Here is a 21,924-nt window from a genome sequence, read left to right as displayed (position 1 = left end):
CTTGCCCGAGGAGATGCGTTCAGGAAGAAGTTGCTCATGTTTATATTCAGGAGATTTTTGCCTATATTTTCTTCTAATACTTTTATGGTATCATGACTTACATTCAGGTCTTTGATCTATTTTGAGTTTACTTTTGTGTATGGAGTTAGACAATAATGCAATTTCATTCTCTTACATGTAGCTGTCCAATTTTGCCAACACCAGTTGTTGAAGTGTCTGTCATTTCCCGATTGTACATCCATGGCTCCTTTATCGTATATTAATTGGCCATGTATGTATAGATTTATATCTGGGCTCTCTATTCTGTTCCATTAATCTATGGGTCTGTTCTTCTGCCAGTACCAAATTGTCTTGAGTTGGAGGTAATTCTCATCTCTGATTCTGCTAAGGTACTTTATTCTTCTGGCTTCTTTCAGAGTTTTTCCTTTATCTCTGATTTTATATAATTTTAAAAAGATATGCCTGGGTACTGATTTTTTTTGTATCATTAATCTACAATTACATGAGCCACATTATGTTTACTAGACTCCCCCCATCATCAAGTCCTCCCCCCATACTCCATTACAGTCACTGTCCATCAGTGTAGTGAGATGCTATAGAAACACTACTTGTCTTCTTTGTGTTGTACAGCTCTCCCCATGCCCCCCCTACATTATGTCTGCTAATAGTACTGCCCCTTTTCTTCCCCTTATCTCTCCCTTCCCACCCACCCTCCCCAGTCCCTTTCCCTTTGGTAACTCTTAGTCCATTCTTGCGTTCTGTGAGTCTGCTGCTGTTTTGTTCCTTCAGTTTTTTTCTTTGTTCTTATACTCCACAGATGAGTGAAACCATTTGATACTTGTCTTTTTCTGCCTGGCTTATTTCCCTGAGCATAATACCCTCTAGCTCCATCCATGTTGTTGCAAATGGTAGGATTTGTTTTCTTCTTATGGCTGAATAATATTCCATTGTGTATATGTACCACATCTTCTTTATCCATTTATCTATGGACACTTAGGTTGCTTCCATTTCTTGGATATTATAAATAGTGCTGTGATAAACATAGGGATACATCTCTCTTTTTCAAACTGGGCTCTGCATTCTTCAGGTAAATTCCAAGAAGTGGAATTCTTGGGTCAAATGGTATTTCTATTTTTAGTTTTTGAGGAACCTCCATACTACTTTCCACAATAGTTGAAGTAATTTACATTCCTACCAGCAGTGTAGGAGGGTTCCCCTTTCTCCACAACCTCTCCAACATTTGTTGTTGTTTGTCTTTTGGATGGTGGCCAACATGGTGTGAGGTGATACCTCATTGTGGTTATAATTTGCATTTCTCTGATGTCTAGCCATGTGGAGCATCTTTTCATGTGTCTGTTGGCCATCTGAATTTCTTCCTTGGAACACTGTTCCACTCCTCTGCCCATTTTTTAATTGGATTATTTGCTTTTTGTTTGTTGAAGTGCATGAGCTCTTTATATATTTTGGATGTCATCCCTTTATTGGCCCTGTCATTTATTAATATATTCTCCCATACTGTAGGATATCTTTTTGTTCTATTGGTGATGTCCTTTACTGTACAAAAGCTTTTCAGCTTGATATAGTCCCACTTGTTCATTTTTGCTTTTGTTTCCCTTGCCCTAGGAGATATGTTCATGATGGGTATTGTTTTATTGGCATTTATCTTGCTCGATGTTTTCAGAGCTTCCTGGATCTGTGATTCAGAGTCTGACAGTAATTGGGGGAAATTCTCAGTCATTAATGTTTTAAATATTTCTTCTGTTCCTCTCTTCCTTCTTCTGCTATTCCCATTATGTGTTATACTTTCTGTAGTTGGCTCATACATAGTACTTGTATATTCTGTTCTGCTTTTTTAGTCTTTGTTATCTTTGCTTTTCAGCCTTCGAGGATTCTATCAATATATCCTCTAGTTCAGAGATTCTTCTATCAGCTGTGTCCAGTGTATAATAAGCCCATCAAAGACATTTCATTTCTGGTACAGTATTTTTCATCTCCAGCATTTCTTTTTGGTTCTTTCTTAGGATTTCCATATCTCTGCTTACATTGCCCATCTGCCTTTGCATGCTGTCTACTTTATCCATCAGAGCTATTAGCATGTTAATCAGTTTCTTAAAAAAATTCCTGTCTGATAATTCCAACATCCCTGCCATGTCTGGTTCTGATATTTGCTGTGTGTCTTCAAATGGTGTTTTTTTTTTTACTTTTGGTGTACCTTGTTAGTTTTTCTTCATAGGCAGACATGATATGTACCTTTGTAAAAGGAACTGCTTTAAATTGGCCTTTAGTAATGTGGTGGTGAGGTATGAGGGGAGGGGAGTGTTCTGCAGTCCTATGATTAGGTTTCAGTCTTTTAGTGGGCCTGTGCCTCTGGACTGTGAACTTCACAAGAGATTTTTTACCTCCCCCTGTCAGAAATATGAGGGGATTTTTTTCCGGTGTTTAACTGTGGGAGCCTACTCAAGCTCCTGGAGGTATATCTCACAATATTGTAGGAGCACCTCATGAATGTGTGTCCCTGGAGTTTTTAACTCTCATAGTTTTCCACACTAAGCCTCCAGCAATTCAGTTACAGGTTAGGTTTTCCTACTCTGGCAATGATTCCTGAAATGGTTTCATCTTGTGGGTCTCTGCTCTGTTAACCTGTGTTGTCCTGTATCTGTGTGCTGTCTCCAATCATGGGGACACTCATTTGCCCTGTGTCCTCCCCTTTTTTAGGGATCCAAGAAAAGTTATTTATTTTTCAGTTTAGCTTTTATTTCTTGTTACAATGGAGTGGCAACTTCTAAGCTACTTACATGCAGAACCAGAAATTATAACTTTTGATTGTATTTTTAATTTAAGCTTCTGTACTAGTTCTTTCCCCTTTAGATATAAGGGGACATAGACTCAATCAGTAGATTCAAGCACATAGATTCAATTTTGTGTGTTTATAAATGTGTCTAACTCATATTTTTGGGCATGTTTTACTCAAAAATGTATAAAACATGAAAAGAAAAGATTTGGGTATAATTTCTTGTTGTATGTCTTTACATGAATGACTTCCCAATCTAAAAATTCAATCTGTCCCAAATGAAATTCATGTCCCTCCCACTTACCCCCAAACCTGATCCTCTTGTGTTCTCTACCATTAGTGGCACTTGTCATTTTCATTTTCTTTTACAACATCTTCATAGCCATACATTCTTTACATTCCAAGGCCTTAATCTTCTCAAATTTGAACTAAAATAGTAGCCTGTTAAGTGGTTCACTTACTATCCATATAGTACTCTCTCCATATTGCATGTTCTAACAGTTCCCAAAGCTTTTTATAGAGGACATTAATTAGAATATTTGGAGAAAATTATATTTGGGAAAGCTTGGTTTAAACAACATTAAATTTTATTTTTTACTTCAGAATATCAAGAATTATGATGGTTCTAAGGTTTTACTCTACTTGCAAATTACCAAGTAAGCTTGCCGCAGTTTCATAGATGGTGGCCAAAAATACGACCCTCCCAGGTCAGAGTAAAGGAGTTTATTACTTTATCCAAAGTATTAGCACTTCTTGCACCAGTGCCTCAAGTGTCACTTTCCATATGACAGTGCAAAGAGGGCCAATGGGTGCAGTAGAACTCCAGGCTTTAGGAAACTGAAACCGTCTATAAAGGGTAGCAAGCATGCATGCACTTTTCTTTGGAGGGAGACTTTTATCTTCTAAGGCTATACAAATACAAACATCTTTGAGAAAATCATCCAGAACAAAGGCAGGCAGTGCCTCTGTACACAAGACATGCAGAAACACAAGAAACCCATGGAGAATTGTCTCCCAACACAGGACTTTTCACAGACTTTAACACACTGATATATATTATACCTTCCTTCTAACAATGGGCTGTAATATGCAGAATTTCCCAAATTATTGGACCACTTAATGGAGCATTTTGGCTAGATTCTATGGAGTACACTTTTGGAAATAGTGGCATATAGATGAAAGCCAAAATTCCTTAGTCCTCCTCACTTCATGCACTGTTCCCTCCAAACATATAGACAACTTCCCCATAATTATGTCATGCACTGTCTAATTTCAGCATTGTTGATTGTTTCCTACAACATGAAGTATCCTTTCTCCTTTCCTCCCTTTCTTTCCCCTCTAAAAATTTTCCTTACCCTTTAAGTCTTATTTCAGATACTCCCTTGAAGTCTTTTCAAATCCTTCATATGAAATGTTAGTCATCCTCTTTTCTTCTGTTGTCACACTGCTTTCCTTATATTTCTATTATACATGTATCCACATTTTATCTTATAGTAGAATTAGCCCTATAGTGGTTCTATAGTCCCTCTTAGAGTATAGCTACTTACTTAAGGGCAGAGCCAACATCCTGTATCTATCAGAACTAAGCATGTAATGGATGTTCGGTAAATGTCAAACAAATGGTTTAATGTTCCACTTACAGTGTGGAACATTATTCTAGTCATACAGCTTTGTAAGGCAAAATCAGTATATTTATAAAACATGCTATAACCTAAAAGGTTAATGCATTTTGGCTTTTTAAAATAAAGGAAACAATTTCTAGAGTTTAAGAAATTGTTTTCTCATTCTCTACTGTTCAAGCTGGGATTGCTTTCAAAATTAAAACTTATAATTCCTTTCATTTTAACAAGATCTACACAAAGAATTTCTGTTAGTGATTTGTAAAAATACAGGACCAATTTTCTTCTACATCAAATAGCTTTGAATATCAGTGCTGATTTTAGAGCTATACTTAGAGTTACCAGTATAAGGATGGTAGTGTGTGTCCATCTGTGGAAGAAATTAAAATATTTCCCCAAATAACAGTGTCATATGCCACAGTATACAAAAGCTTAGCATGGATGAAAAGTGATACCTATCAAAAATAGTACATCTTATTTTGGCTTATTAATGTCCAAGGATTTTCAAAGCCTACAAGATTTTAAAAAAATTAATTGTGGGAAAATATGCATAACATAAAATGTACTACCTTAAGCATTTTTAAATGTACAGTTCAGTAATGGTAAGTACATTCACATTTTTGTGCAACCAATCTCCAGAACTTTTTCATCTTGTACCACTGAAACTCTTTACACATTAAATAACTCCCCATTCCCTTTTCCTCTAGCCCCTGGCATCTGCCATTCTACTTTCTCTCTCTATGAATTTGACTTACTGTAGGTACCTCATGTAAGTGGAATCATATAGTATTTGTCCTTTTGTGAGTGGCTTATTTCACTTATTGTCCTCAAGAAGTTCATCCATGTTGTAGCACATGTCAGGATTTCATTCCTTTATAAGGCTGAATAATGTTGGATTGTATGTATGTACCACATTTTATTTATCCACTCATCTGTCGATGTACACCTTCCACCTCTTAACTATTGTGAATAATGCTACTATGAATGTATGTGTACAAGTATCTCATGCAGACCCTGCTTTCAGTTCTTTTAGTTACATGCACTAAGAAGTAAGTGAAATTTCTAAATCATATGGTACTTCTATTCTTCACTTTTTTAAGGAACCTCCATATTGTTCTGTAGTGGCTGTACCATTTTACATTCCCATAGTGCACAGGAATTTCCATTTCTCTAGATCCTCATCAACACTTATTTTGTGGTGATTTTTTAGTTTTTTTTGTGATAATAGCAATCCTAATGGGTGTGATTTTTTACTTCTATTTCCCTAATGATTAGTGAGTCTGAGCATCTTTTCATGTGCTTGCTAGCCATTTGTATATATTTTCTGGAGAAATGTCTATTTAAACCCAGTTATTAATCTGTTATTTTGTTGAGTTGTGTGAGTTCTCCATATATTTTGGATGTTAACCTCCTATTGGATATATGATGTGCAGACATTTTCTCCCATTCCATCGATTGCCTTTTCACTGTTGATTTTGTGTTTAGCCTACAAAATAATTTTCAAGAGCTGATTTGTATAAAATGTTGTACTAAAAATCATGGAAATATAAATTACAGTAATTGTGATATACAGTATTTACATTAGATCAACTTTTGGCAAGAATGTGGGGAAACATATTTTCCTACATTAATGGATAGAAATATAAATTGGTACAGCCAATTTGGAAGGCAAGTTGACTGTATTCATTTTAATTAAAAATGTTTCTGCCCCTATGACCTATCAATTCCATTTCTAGAGAAACACTCTTACATGCAGGGAGATATGTATCTGCCTATTCACTGCAGTATTATTTTTAATTGGAAAAAAGGCAAAAAATACTCTAAAAGTCCAATAATTGCATATTTACTTAATAAACTGTGAGAGTAAGGTTGATATATATGCACTATGATGAACAGATCTCTCAAGCATGGTTGAATAGAAAAATCAAATTTCAGAATGATACAATTAATATGATACCATTTGTGTTAAAATACAGCAGACAGGGATCACGGAAAGATGGTGGCGTGAGTAGTTCAGAGGAAATCTCCTCCCCAAAACATATATATTTATGAAAATACAATAAATACAACTATTCCTAAAAGAGACACCAGTGGATGCAGTACAACAGCCAGGATGCATCTACATCTGCGAGAACTCAGCATCACACGCAGGGGGTAAGATGTAAGCCACAGCCAGGCGGGACCTGAACACTCCCCCACCCCAGAACCTGGTGGGAAGAAAGGAGTCGGAACAGGGAGGGACTGAAAGCCCAGGACTGCTAAACAACCAGCTCTAGAAATCCACACCCAGAGCGCAGACACAAGGTTCATGGGGTGCTGGATATTAGAGAAATGGAAATGCAAAACCTGTGGGCAGGTCCCCGCAACCGGTGCGCCTGAGACAAAAGAACAGTGAGTGCTTTTTGCAAGTCTTAAAGAGACAGGGACCTCATAGCTGGACAAAGTTGTCATGGCACAGATAACCAGCAGCTGGGAATCTCAGGGAAACTTAGGCACCCTAAACCCCGTGGAGACAGTGCAGCTCTGAAGCCCCTAATGGCACTAAGCAGCCTGCCAGTCTTTCCTCCAACTGGCGTGGAACCCGACACACCGGCCCAGTAGTGGGAGAGTGGCAGTGCGTGCCAGGGATGGCGGCGACGGAAGGGATCAAGAGCAGATCCGTGTGCCAGTGGCATCAGAGGAGACAAGGAGAGGCTTGTGCGAGCCTGAAGCTGCACGACCGAACAGCCCGGGCACGGCTCGCGTGCACCAGCGGCAGGGGAGCCAGAGGAGCCCAGTAGAGTCCCGTGCACACCTGCAGCAGAGCCAGAGGGAGCAGGCGTGCTTCCAGCAGCCAACCGGAATCACAGCCCAAGGCACAGCCGCCCAGGCCAGACCCAAAGGCTGCTGGTGGCACAGAGCTGCCGGGCAGGGTCGCTGCTAGCATGGAGGAGCGCACCTGGCATGCCTGCCACTCCCCGCAGGGCTCCACACTGCTCTGACGGACACCCCGCACACAGCACCTTAGGGGAATAACCCGGTGGTGGCTCTAGTAGTGCGGGTAACCATCACTGGCAGTGGAGAAGGGCAAGGCATTCAGCAAGCAGGAAAGGACTTTCTTCTCCCAGCTAACACACCCACAACCTGCCTACAGACACTGCTATCACAATGAAAAGGCAAAAAAATTTGGTCCAGTCCAAGATACTTCAAACAACACGTGAGAAAGGATCTGCAGAGGCAGACCTAACCAGTCTCCCTGAAAAAGAATTCAAAATAAGAATCATAAACATGCTGACAGAGCTGCAGAGAAATATGCAAGAGCTAAGGGATGAAGTCTGGAGGGAGATTGCAGACATCCAGAGGGAGATTACAGAAGTGAAACAAACTCTGGAAGGACTGATAAACAGAATGGATAAGATGCAAGAGGCCATTGATGGAATAGAAACCAGAGAACAGGAACTCATAGAAGCTGAAGCACAGAGAGATAAAAGGATATCCAATAATGAAACAATATTAAGAGAACTGTGTGACCAATCCAAAAGGAACAATATCTGCATTATAAGGGTACCAGAGGAAGAAGAGAGAGAGAAAAGGATAGAAAGTATCTTTGAAGAAATAATTGCTGAGAAATTCCCAAAACTGGGGGAAGAAATAGTTGCTCAGACTACAGAGGCACACAGAACTCCCAAGAGACGGGATCCAAAGAGGACAACACCAAGACACATAATAATTAAAATGGCAAAGATCAAGGACAAGGACACAGTATTAAAGGCAGCCAGAGAGAGAAAAAAGGTCACCTACAAAGGAAAACCCATCAGGCTATCATCAGACTTCTCAACAGAAACCCTAAAGGCCAGAAGAGAATGGCATGATATGCTTAATGCAATGAAACAGAAGGGTCTCGAACCAAGACTACTGTATCCAGCATGATTATCATTTAAATATGAAGGAGGGATTAAACAATTCCAGACAAGCAAAAGTTGAGGGAATTTGCCTGCCAAAAACCAATTCTACAGGGTATTGTAGAGGGACTGCTCTAGATGGGAGCACTCCTAAAAAGAGCACAGAACAAAACACCCAACATATGAAGAATGGAGAAGGAGGGAAAAAAAGGGAAAGAAATAATCACCAGACTGTGTTTATAACACCTCAATAAGCGAGTGAGGTCAGACTGTAAGGTAGTAAACAAGCTAACCTTCAACCTTAGGTAACCACAAATCTAAACCCTGCAATGGCAATAAGTACATATCTTTCAATAATCACCCTAAATGTAAATGGACTGAATGCACCAATCAAAAGACACAGATTAGTAGAATGGAGGAAAAAGCAAGACCCATCTATATGCTGCTTACAAGAGACTCACCTCAAACCCAAAGACATGCACAGATTAAAAGTGAAGGGATGGAGAAAGATATTTCATGCAAACAACAGAGAGAAAAAAGCAGGTGTTGCAATACTAGTATCAGAAAAAATTGACATCAAAATAAAGAAAGTAATAAGAGATAAAGAAGGACATTACATAATGATAAAGGGCTCAGTCCAACAAGAGGATATAACCATTATAAACATATATGCACCCAGTACAGGAGCAACAATATATGTGAAACAAATACTAACAGAAATAAAGGAGGAAATTGAATGCAATGCATTCATTTTGGGAGACTTCAACACACCACTCACTCCAAAGGACAGATCCACCAGACAGAAAATAAGTGAGGACACAGAGGCACTGAACAACACACTAGAACAGATGGACCTAATAGACATCTATAGAACTCTACACCCAAAAGCAACAAGATACACATTCTTCTCAAGTGCACATGGAAAATTCTCCAGAACAGACCACATACTAGGCCAGAAAAAGAGCCTCAGTAAATTCCAAAAGATTGAAATCCTACCAGCCAACTTTTCAGAGCACAAAGGTATAAAACTAGAAATAAATTGTACAAAGAAAGCAAAAAGGCTCACAAACACATGGAGGCTTAACAACATGCTCCTAAATAATCAATGGATCAATGACCAAATTAAAATGGAGATCCAGCAATATATGGAAACAAATGACAACAACCACACAAAGCCCCAACTTCTGTGGGAGGCAGCAAAAGCAGCCTTAAGAGGAAAGTATATAGCAATCCAGGCATATTTAAAGATGGAAGAATAATCCCAAATTAATACTCTAATGTCACAATTATCGAAATTGGAAAAAGAAGAACAAATGAGGCCTAAGTTCAGCAGACGGAGGGACTTAATAAAGATCAGAGAACAAATAAAATTGAGAAGAATAAAACAATAGAAAAAATCAATGACACCAAGAGCTGGTTCTTTGAGAAAATAAACAAAATAAATAAGCCTGTAGTCAGACTTATTAGAGAAAAAGACAGTCAACACACATCAACAGAATCAAAAACGAGAAAGGAAAAGTCACGACGGACCCCACAGAAATACAAAGAATTATTAGAGAATACTATGAAAACATATATGCTAACAAGCTGGAAAACATAGGAGAAATGGACAACTTCCTAGGAAAATACAATCTTCCAAGACTGACCCAGAAAGAAACAGAAAATCTAAACACACCAATTACCAGCAACGAAATTGAATCAGCAATCAATAAACTACCCAAGAACAAAACCCCCGGGCCAGATGGATTTAACTCGGAATTTTATCAGACATACAGGGAAGACATAATACCCATTCTCCTTAAAGTTTTCCAAAAAATAGAAGAGGAGGGAATACTCCCAAACTCATCCTATGAAGCCAACATCACCCTAATACCAAAACCAGGCAAAGACCCCACCGAAAAAGAAAACTACACACCAATATCCCTGATGAGTGTGGATGCAAAAAAACTCAACAAAATATTAGCAAACCGAATTCAAAAATACATCAAGAGGATCATACACCATGACCAAGTGGGATTCATCCCAGGGATGCAAGGATGGTACAACATTCAAAAATCCATCAACATCATCCACCACATTAACAAAAAGGACAAAAACCACATGATCATCTCCATAGAAGTTGAAAAAGCATTCAACAAAATTCAACATCCATTCATGCTTAAAACTCTCAACAAAATGGGCATAGAGGGAAAGTACCACAACATAATAAAAGCCAAATATGATAAACCCACAGCCAGCATCATACTGAACAGCGAGAGGCTGAAAGCTTTTCCTCTGAGATCGGAAACAAGACAGGGATGCCCACTCTCCCCACTGTTATTCAACGTGGTACTGGAGGTCCTAGCCATGGCAATCAGACAAAACAGAAATAGGAATCCAGACAAAAGGAATCCAGATTGGTAAAAAAGAAGTCAAACTGTCACTATTTGCAGATGACATGATATTGTACATAAAAAACCCTAAAGACTCCACTCTGAAACTACTAGAGCTAATATTGGAATTCAGCAAAGTTGCAGGATACAAAATTAACACACAGAAATCTGTAGCTTTCCTATACACTAACAATGAACTAAAGAAAGAGAAATCAGGAAAACAATTCCATTCATAATAGCATCAAAAAGAATAAAATACCTAGGAATAAACCTAACTAAGGAAGTGAAAGACTTATACCCTGAAAACTACAAGACGCTCTTAAGAGAAATTAAAGAGGTCACTAACAAATGGAAACTCATCCCATGCTTCGGGCTAGGAAGAATTAATATTATCAAAATGGCCATCCTGCCCAAAGCAATATACAGATTCGTTGCAATCCCTATCAAATTACCAACAGCATTCTTCAATGAACTGGAACAGATAGTTCAAAAATCCATATGGAACCATCAGAGACCCCAAATAGCCATACCAATCCTGAGAAGTAAGAATAATGTGTGGGGGATCTTGCTCCCCAACTTCAAGCTCTACTACAAAGCCATAGTAATCAAGACAATTTGGTACTGGCACAAGAATAGAGCCACAGACCAGTGGAACAGAATAGAGACTCCAGACATTAACCCAAACATATATGTCTAATTAATATATGATAAAGGAGCCATGGACATACAATGGGGAAATGACAGTCTCTTCAACAGATGGTGCTGGGAAAACTGGACAGCTACATGTAAGAGAATGAAACTGGATCACTGTCTAACCCCATACACAAAAGTAAACTCCAGATGGATCAAAGACCTGAATGTAAGTCATGAAACCATAAAACTCTTAGGAAAATACATAGGCAAAAATCTCATGGACATAAACATAAGTGAGTTCCTCTTGAACATATCTCCCCGGGCAAGGGAAACAACAGCAAAAATGAACAAGTGGGACTATATCAAGCTAAAAAGCTTCTGTACAGCAAAGGGCACCATCAATAGAACAAAAAGGTATCCTACCTTATTGGAGAACATATTCATAAATGACAGATCCGATAAAGGATTGACATCGAAAATACATAAAGAGCTCACATGCCTCAACAAACAAAAAGGAAATAATCCAATTGATAAATGGGCAGAGGAGTTGAATAGACAGTTCTCTAAAAAAGAAATCCAGATGGTGAACAGGCACATGAAAAGATGCTCCACATTGCTTGTCATCAGAGAAATGCAAATTAAAACCACAATGAGATATCACCTCACACCAGTAAGGATCACCACCATCCAAAAGACAAACAACAAGAAATGTTCGCGAGGTTGCGGAGAAAGGGGAACCCTCCTACACTGCTGGTGGGAATGTAAATTAGTTCAACATTGTGGAAAACAGTATGGAGGTTCCTCAGAATGCTCAAAATAGAAATACCATTTGACCCAGGAATTCCACTTCTAGGAATTTACCCTAAGATTGTAGCAGCCTAGTTTGAAAAAGACAGATGCACCCCTATGTTTATCGCAGCACTATTTACAATAGCCAAGAAATGGAAGCAACCTATGTGTCCATCAGTAGATGAGTGGATAAAGAAGATGTGATACATATACTCAATGGAATATTATTCAGCCATAAGAAGAAAACAAATCCGACCATTTGCAACAACATGAATGGAGCTAGAGGGTATTATGCTCAGTGAAATAAGCCAAGCAGAGAAAGAGAAATACCAAATGATTTCATTCATATGTGGAGTATAAGAACAAAGGAAAATTGAAGGACAAAACAGCAGCAGAATCACAGAACTCAAGAATAGACTAATAGTTACCAAAAGGAAAGGGTCTGGAGAGGATGGGAGGGAAAGGAGGGATAAGGTTGGGGAAAAAGAAAGAGGACATTACAATTAGCATATATAGTGCGTGGGGTACGGGGAGGGCTGTGCAACACAGAGAAGACAGTGATTTTACAGCATCTTACTATGCAGATGGACAGTGACTGTGAATGGGTATGTGGGGGGTCTTGGTGAAGCGGGGAGCCTAGTAAACATAATGTTCTTCTTGTAATTGTAGATTAATGATACCAAAATAAAATAAAAATACATCAGAGAAAGCAATATAATGTTTTTTATTGATACATACACATGTATATGAATAAATTCAGACAGGTCTAGAAATAGTAACAGTGAATGCTAGAATGGACTGGGTTTGGTCCTTATAATCTTATAATGTCTTTAAAAACTTCACAGGGGAAATGGATTCATATATTACCTAGTTTTTTTAAGACATTAAAAAAAATCCAACATTAGTATAGCTAAACAAATATTGAGGAGTTTGGTCTGTTATTTGTTCAGCAGTTTTGTGGCATGGTCACTATCTGGGGTCTGATTCTTAGCTCAGAAATTGAATTCTAATAGTGGAGCCAGAATTTATGTATCCCTGCAGAGTTTGTACACACTCAACAAACCATAAAAATCTATGATTGTTGCTAACCAAAGGTCCAGTTTATTAATTCATTAATTCTCCGTAGTATATTGTCAAGGAGACCAAAATAATCACATCCACTAGTCGCTATACCTTCTCCCCTTATAGGAAAGCTGAAAATATTACCCGTTAAAAAGGTTTTATTGTGAGTGTAGAATCAAAGCAAGCAAGTTGGGTTATTTTGTTGGCTGATGTCTCTAAGTTATAATTGTCTTATACAAGCCAGTCTCCATTATAGGGTTACCTGCTGAGAGAACCTGAGTTCTTGTATTTGTTAGTCAGCATCTTTTCCCTGAACATAGTCAGAATTTATGTTTTCTACAAGTACAGTTATATCATGTCAGGAAAGATGTAATATAGAAGAGTCAGTCATGGTTTCTTTATCTTAAAAATTCCAGTATTGTCTTCTGAAGCATACCATGGTCTCATGATAGTGCATAGAGAAATGTGATGCCTAATAACAAACACGTATGAATGTTTTAGAATTGAATATTTCTGCATGTGGCTACCATTTTGTATTGGTTTTCACTGCAATTTTAGAGCACTATCTTAACCTGATCTTTTTTACTCCAAATTGAGAATGTACTCCATTTGGAGCTTGCTTCAATTACATAAGACAATTTTAGTTGTCATAAATGTGTGTTTTTGCATAAACTTTTAACAGATTAAAATGTTTGTGGTGTGGTGGATTTTCCATTCTAAAGGAGTAAAATGTAGGTTTCTTAGTAGGAATACATATTTGGTCAGTAAAGTGTACTGGTTAACAGCATAGTTAGCCTTACGTTTAAATCCTGGCTCCACCACTACCACTTTCCTTAGGCAAATCACTAAACCTACCTAAACCTGGGCTGCCTCATCTTTGTCAAATGCCTAAATTTCAAGATATTTGCTGTTGAGATTATTTTCTTGATAATATATTTTCATGGACTTCTTTTTATTCAGCTAAACATGAATTCAGCTCCAACTTTCATCAACTTTCCTGCAAAAGGGAAACCCAAACGGGGTGATACATATGAGTTGCAGGTGCGTGGTTTTTCAGCTGAGCAGATTGCCCGGTGGATTGCTGACAGAACTGATGTCAACGTAAGTTCTACTTTGCAAAAAGTTACTTTGCCGTGATGCATTTTGAGTCTTACTGGGAGGTAGATCCTAACTGAACTTATGCCCATATCACTGAGGTGATAATAGTATGGCAGACCCTTCAAACGTGGCATTTAACATAATCATCCTGATGAAAATGTGCACTTAAAAAACATAATCGATTACATAGTGAGTTTAGCATGGAAACGACTCTTGACCTTAGTAAGTCCATGGACTATGTAGTTGTATTTGGCACATCGTTTCTGAACATAAACGATGTTATATTGTAGTTAAACAGAGTATTGAACTTATTCCATCCCATTTCAGGGTATATTATGGACAATTTGGTTAGGGTGAAAAAAAGTGTAATTGTTCTTGAAAGTAATTACAGTAATTTTTATTGCTTTCATTTCAAATGGTTTTGACCCTATAAATAATGAATAAATTTCATATTTTAAATATTTTTCTCTTCTATTAGATTAGAGTAATTAGACCCCCAAATTATGCTGGTCCCCTTATGCTGGGATTGCTTTTGGCTGTAATCGGTGGACTTGTGTATCTTCGAAGAAGCAATATGGAATTTCTTTTTAATAAAACTGGATGGGCTTTTGCAGCTTTGGTGAGTGAATTTTAGAATGAAAATTGTTTTTGAATAAAACTCCTAAAATTGTATTGTTAGGTAGTGTTTTATTTATTTCTTACCTGCAAGAAAGGATTTTATATATCTTTTTTATCCCTTAAAATCAGTTTGTTTCCTTCATTGTCTCATTCAGATGGCCAGAGTTTGGAGGCACTTACTGTGCCCAGTTTTTATTCAACTTAAAACAATACACTTTCACCCCTATGAAAATCTTCAGTCCTTTTGAAAATGTTCTTCTAAAAGACTTTTCAGTACTCAATTTTGAAACTTGTTGCAGCTTATTTATAATTTAAATGTGTTTCCCTTTCAAAGTAAATATTGATTCCTGTGATCTTCGTGGTAAAATATAAGCTTTAATCAAGAAATCATTTATCTTCAAAATTTTTTCTTCAGGTATTAATTGAGCAGACACATTTATCACATACCCATTAATCTAGTCAAGGTGGGACCAGCTGTACCATTTATATAAGTATTTCATTTTTTTATTTTGGTATCATTCATCTACAATTACATGAGGAACATTATGTTTTATTTCATTATTTTTTTATTTCCTAGTGTTTTGTGCTTGCTATGACGTCTGGTCAAATGTGGAACCACATAAGAGGACCACCATATGCTCATAAGAATCCCCACACAGGACATGTGGTAAGGGAAGTCCAGGATTTCTTTCCATTGTATACCAAAGTAAACCTTAGTGATTTTTATCCTGTGAGACCAGTGCCAGCATATGAAGGAACTAGATTTAGTTTTGACTTTTCAATCTCTCTGTGTTAATGAGTTTCAGTTGCTGAAAAGACCATAAAGTGCTCTACAAAGTGGGAAGTTCCTTATCCCATTTGGTGAGTCCTTTTGACTAAGTTGTCTAGGAATGAAAGTCAGCCTCAACTAAATGGAATACTTTATCAAGTACTTGAGCATCTACTGTTTCTAGGCACTGTGCTAGGTATTATTTGATGTAGTGATAAATAAGAAAAAAACACAGGCCCTGTCTTTGTAGACTTTACATTAATGTACTTCATGGTCTTACTGAAGTACTTGCTTACATTGTACTCACACTGAAATACTAGTTTTCTCATATGTATGAAAAGACGAATAAATAATAAGTAGCACAGAAACAGCTTTTATTTTAGCCAAATTTATTTACCAGTGAATGCCACAGACCCAGTGCTTACATACATCACGTGAATTAATAATTTCATAGGGTTTGAAAATGTTATTAAGATTAGGATACCACAGAGGTAAACAGCCAAACAGCCCCCCGTCCATTACCCTCCAGGGCCCCACCATACCACAGTAGCAGCCTGAGGCTCGCCACGCCCACAGCAAGGGAGCTTCCTCCATACCGGCCAGGCAAGATACAGACTCCCCGTCTACACACAATTGCCCAACACAAGCCACTAGGCGTCGCAGTTGTCCCAGTAAAGAGGCCAGGAGCAAGTGGAAAGCCTTAGCTCTCCCAGCTGCCAGAAAGCCAATAGCTCACCACTGCACCTATCAACATGAAAAGGCAAAAAAATTTGATCCAGAAAACACTAACCCAGACAGCTTCAACATCTGGTACATCTTCCCCTGAAAAGGAACCAAGGGTGATAGATTTAACCAGTCTTCCTGAAAAAGAATTCAAAACAAAAGTCATAATCATGCTGATGGACTTGTAGAGAAATATGCAAGAAATAAGGAGGGAGAATACAGAAATAAAACAAGCTCTGGAAGGACTTCAAACCAGAATGGATGAGATGCAAGAGACCATTAATGGACTAGAAAACAGAGAACAGGAATGCAGAGAAGCTGATGTAAAGAGAGATAAAAGGATCTCCAGGAATGAAAGAATTTTAAGAGAACTGAGTGACCAAACGAAACGGAACAATATCCGCATTATAGGGGTACCAGAATAAGAAGAGAGAGAAAAAGGGATAGAAAGTGTCTTTGAAGAAATAATTGCTGAAAACCTCCCCAAACTAGGGGAAGAAATGGCCTCTCAGACCACAAAGGTACAGAGAACTCCCATGACAAGGGATCCAAGGAGGGCAAAACCAAGACACATAATAATTAAAATGGCAAAGATCAAAGACAAGGACAAAGTATTAAAGGCATCCAGAGAGAAAAAAAAGGTCACCTACAAAGGAAAACCCATCAGGCTATCATCAGACTTCTCAACAGAAACCCTACGGGCCAGAAGAGAATGGCATGATATACTTAATGCAATGAAACAGAAGGGCCTCGAACCAAGATTACTGTATCCAGCACGATTATCATTTAAATATGAAGGAGGGATTAAACAATTCCCAGACAAGCAAAAGTTGATGGAATTTGCTGCCCACAAACCACCTCTACAGGCATCTTATAGGGACCGCTCTGGATGGGAGCACTTCTAAAAAGAACACAGAACAAAACACCCAACATATGAAGAAGGGAGGAGAAGGAATAAGAAGGGAGAGAAATAAAGAATCATCAGACTGTGTTTATAAAAGCTCAATAAGCGAGTTAAGATAGACAGTAAGATAGTAAAGAAACTAACCTTGAACATTTGGTAACAACAGACTTAAACCCTGCAATGGCAATAAGTACATACCTTTCAATAATCACCCTAAATGTAAATGTACTGAATACACCAATCAAAAGACACAGAGTAATAGAATGGATAAAAAAGCAAGACCCATCCATATGCCGCCTACAAGAGACTCACTTCAAACCCAAAGAAATGCACAGACTTAAAGTCAAGGGATGGAAAAAGATATTTCATGCAAACAACAGAGAGAAAAAAGCAGGTGATGCTGTACTAGTATCAGACAAAATAGACTTCAAAATAAAGAAAGTAACAAAAGATAAAGAAGGACATTACATAATGATAAAGGGCTCACTCCAACAAGAGGATATAACCATTATAAATATATATGCACCCAATACAGGAGCACCAACATATGTGAAACAAATACTAACAATTAAAGGAGGAAATAGAATGCAATTCTGGGAGACTTCAGCACACCACTCACTCCAAAGGACAGATCCACCAGACAGAAAATAAGTAAGGACACAGAGGCACTGAACAACACACTAGAACAGATGGACCTAAAAGACATCTACAGAACTCTACATCCAAAAGCAACAGGATACACATTCTTCTCAAGTACACATGGAACATTCTCCAGAATAGACCACATACTAGGCCACAAAAAGAGCCTCAGTAAATTCCAAAAGATTGAAATCTTACCAACCAACTTTTCAGACCACAAAGGCATAAAACTAGAAATAAACAGTACAAAGAAAGCAAAAAAGGCGCACAAACACATGGGGGCTTAAAAACACGCTCCTAAATAATCAATGGATCAATGACCAAATCAAAATGGAGATCCAGCAATATATGGAAACAAATGACAACAGCACAAAGCCCCAAATACTATAGGATACAGCAAAAGCAGTCTTAAGAGGAAAGTATATAGCAATCCAGGCATATTTAAAGAAGGAAGAACAATCCCAAATGAATGGTCTAATGTCACAATTATTGAAACTGAAGAAAGAAGAACAAATAAGGCCTAAAGTCAGCAGAAGGAGGGACATAATAAAGATCAGAGAAGAAATAAATAAAATTGAGAAGAATAAAACAATAGCAAAAATCAATGAAACCAAGAGCTGGTTCTTCGAGAAAATAAACAAAATCGATAAGCCTCTAGCCAGACTTATTAAGAGGAAAAGAGAGTCAACACAAATCAACAGAATCAGAAACGAGAAAGGAAAAATCACGACGGACCCCACAGAAATACAAAGAATTATTAGAGAGTACTATGAAAACCTATATGCTAACAAGCTGGGAAACCTAGGAGAAATGGACAACTTCCTAGAAAAATACAACCTTCCAAGACTGACCCAGAAAGAAACAGAAAATCTAAACACACCAATTACCAGCAACGAAATTGAAGCAGCAATAAAAAAACTACCAAAGAGCAAAACCCCCGGGCCAGATAGATTTACCTCAGAATTTTATCAGACATACAGGGAAGACATAATACCCATTCTCCTTAAAGTTTTCCAAAAAATAGAAGAGGAGGGAATACTCCCAAACTCATCCTATGAAGCCAACATCACCCTAATACCAAAACCAGGCAAAGACCCCACCGAAAAAGAAAACTACAGACCAATATCCCTGATGAACGTAGATGCAAAAATACTCAACAAAATATTAGCAAACCGAATTCAAAAATACATCAAGAGGATCATACACCATGACCAAGTGGGATTCATCCCAGGGATGCAAGGATGGTACAACATTCAAAAATCCATCAACATCATCCACCACACCAACAAAAAGAAAGACAAAAACCACATGATCATCTCCATAGATGCTGAAAAAGCATTCGATAAAATTCAACATCCATTCATGATAAAAACTCTCAACAAAATGGGTATAGAGGGCAAGTACCTCAACATAATAAAGGCCATATATGATGAACCCACAGCCAACATCATACTGAACAGTGAAAAGCTGAAACCTTTTCCTCTGTGATTGGGAACAAGACAGGGATATCCCCAGTGTTATTCAATATAGTACTGGAGGTCCTAGCCATGGCAATTAGACAAAAGAAAGAAATACAAGGAATCCAGATTGGTACAGAAGAAGTTAAACTGTCACTATTTGCAGATGACATGATATTGTACATAAAAAACCCTAAAGACTCCACTCTGAAACTACTAGAGCTTATATCGGAATTCAGCAAAGTTGCAGGATACAAAATTAACACACAGAAATCTGTGGCTTTCCTATACACTAACAATAAACTAATAAAAAGAGAAATCAGGAAGACAGTTCCATTCACAATAGCATCAAAAAGAATAAAATACCTAGGAATAAACCTAACCACGGAAGTGAGGGACCTATACCCTGCAAACTATAAGACACTCTTAAGAGAAATTAAAGAGGTCACTAACAAATGGGAACTCCTCCCATGCTCTTGGCTAGGAAGAATTAATATTGTCAAAATGGCCATCCTGCCCAAAGCAATATACAGATTCGATGCAATCCCTATCGAATTACCAACAGCTTTCTTCAATGAACTGGAACAAATAGTCTGAAAATTCATATGGAAACACCAAAGACCTCAAATAGCTAATTCAATCTTGAGAAGGAAGATTAAAGTGGGGGGGGCGGGGAGATCTCACTCCCCAACTTCAAGCTCTACTACAAAGCCACAGTAATCAAGACAATTTGGTACTGGCACAAGAACAGAGCCACAGACCAATGGAACAGAATAGAGACTCCAAACATTAACCCAAACATATATGATCAACTAATATTCGATAAAGGGGCTATGGACATACAGTGTGGAAATGACAGTCTCTTCAACAGATGGTGCTGGCAAAACTGGACAGCTACATATAAGAGAATGAAACTGGATCACTGTCTAACCCCATACACAAAAGTAAATTCGAAATGGATCAAAGACTTGAATGTAAGTCATGAAACCATAAAACTCTTAGAAAAAACATAGGCAAAAGTCTCTTAGCCATAAACATGAGTGACCTCCTCTTGGACATATCTCCCCGAGCAAGGGAAACAAATGCAAAAGTGAACAAATGGGAGTATATCAAGGTGAAAAGCTTCTGTACAGCAAAGCGCACCATCAATAGAACAAAAAGGTATCCTACAGTATGGGAGAATATATTTGTAAATGACAGATCCAATAAAGGGTTGACATCCAAAATATATAAAGCGCTCACACACCTCAACAGACAAAAAGCAAATAATCCAATTGAAAAATGGGCAGAGGAGCTGAATAGACAGTTCTCTAAAGAAGAAATTCAGATGGCCAACAGACACGTAAAAAGATGCTCCACATCACTTGTCATCAGAGAAATGCAAATTAAAACCACAATGTGATATCATCTCACACCAGTAAGGATGGCTACCATCCAAAAGACAAACAACAACAAATGTTGTCGAGGTTGTGGAGAAAGGGAACCCTCGTGCACTGCTGGTGGGAATGTAAATTAGGTCAACCATTGTGGAAAGCATTATGGAGGTTCCTTGAAATGCTCAAAATAGAAATACCTTTTGACCCAGGAATTCCACTTCTAGGAATTTACCCTAAGAATGCAGCACTCCAGTTTGAAAAAGACAGATGCACCCCTATGTTTATCACTGCACAGTTGACAATAGCCAAGATATGGAAGCAACCTAAATGTCCATAAGTAGATGAATGGATAAAGAAGATGTGGTACATATACACAATGGAATATTACTCAACCATAAGAAAGAATCAAATCCTACCATTCGCAACAATATGGATGGAGCTAGAGGGTATTTTGCTCAGTGAAATAAGCCAGGTGGAGAAAGACAAGTACCAAATGATTTCACTCATATGTGGAGTATAAGAACGTAAGAAAACTGAAGGAATAAAACAGCAGCAGAAGCACAGAACCCAAGAATGGACTAATAGTTACCAGAGGGAAAGGGACTGCGGAGGGCGGACAGGTGGGAAGGGAGGGATAAGGGCGGGAAGAAACGAAAGGGGACATTACGATTAGCATGTATAGTGTTGGGGGGGCACGGGGAGGGCTGTGCAACACAGAGAAGACAAGTAGTGATTTTACAGCATCTTACTATGTTGATGGACAGTGACTGTGAACGGGGATGTGGGGTGGAGTTGGTGAAGCGGGGAGCCTAGTAAACATAATGTCCTTCATGTAATTGTAGATTAATTATACCAAAATAAAAAAAAATTAAAAAAAGGTGGCTTAGAAGTCCAGCTTATGTAGCCCCTTCAACAAAAATGAATAAATGTGTGGAGACATGGTAATATAAAGAAAAGCAGCTTTAGTTTTCCAAGGGCAGAGAAAAGGCTAGTTAGTAAAATCTGAATATGTAGGTCCACTGTGCATCCCCAGACTGATAGGGGCCGATGTTGTCCCCAGTGATTAACTTCTGTCCCGTGGAGAGAGGGGAAGGCATGGTTCTGTAATGTAAGTCCAGCTCTGAGAAGCCGTGGGAGGGCAGGGGCTCTTCTTGTCTCTGCTTCTTCTCCATTGCCTTCATCTCAAAGGAATC

General features: G+C 38.2%; 1 protein-coding gene across 3 annotated transcripts in view; it reads left to right on the top strand.

The window, feature by feature from the left end:
• Nucleotides 1–21,924, top strand: part of MAGT1 (magnesium transporter 1) — a 74,273-nt gene that overhangs the window by 27,572 nt on the left and 24,777 nt on the right. For all 3 annotated transcript variants that reach the window (XM_017641685.3, XM_037021928.2, XM_017641695.3), the window contains exons 4-6: nt 14,108–14,248; nt 14,724–14,864; nt 15,441–15,530. In XM_017641685.3, coding sequence (XP_017497174.1) covers nt 14,108–14,248; nt 14,724–14,864; nt 15,441–15,530 — 372 coding nt within the window. The remainder of the gene's footprint in view (nt 1–14,107; nt 14,249–14,723; nt 14,865–15,440; nt 15,531–21,924) is intronic.

This window comes from Manis javanica, chromosome X (genome assembly GCF_040802235.1).
Source record: "Manis javanica isolate MJ-LG chromosome X, MJ_LKY, whole genome shotgun sequence".
NCBI classification, from domain to species: domain Eukaryota; kingdom Metazoa; phylum Chordata; class Mammalia; order Pholidota; family Manidae; genus Manis; species Manis javanica.
Note: the sequence above shows the minus strand (reverse complement) of the source record. Positions and strands in the feature narration are given on the sequence as shown.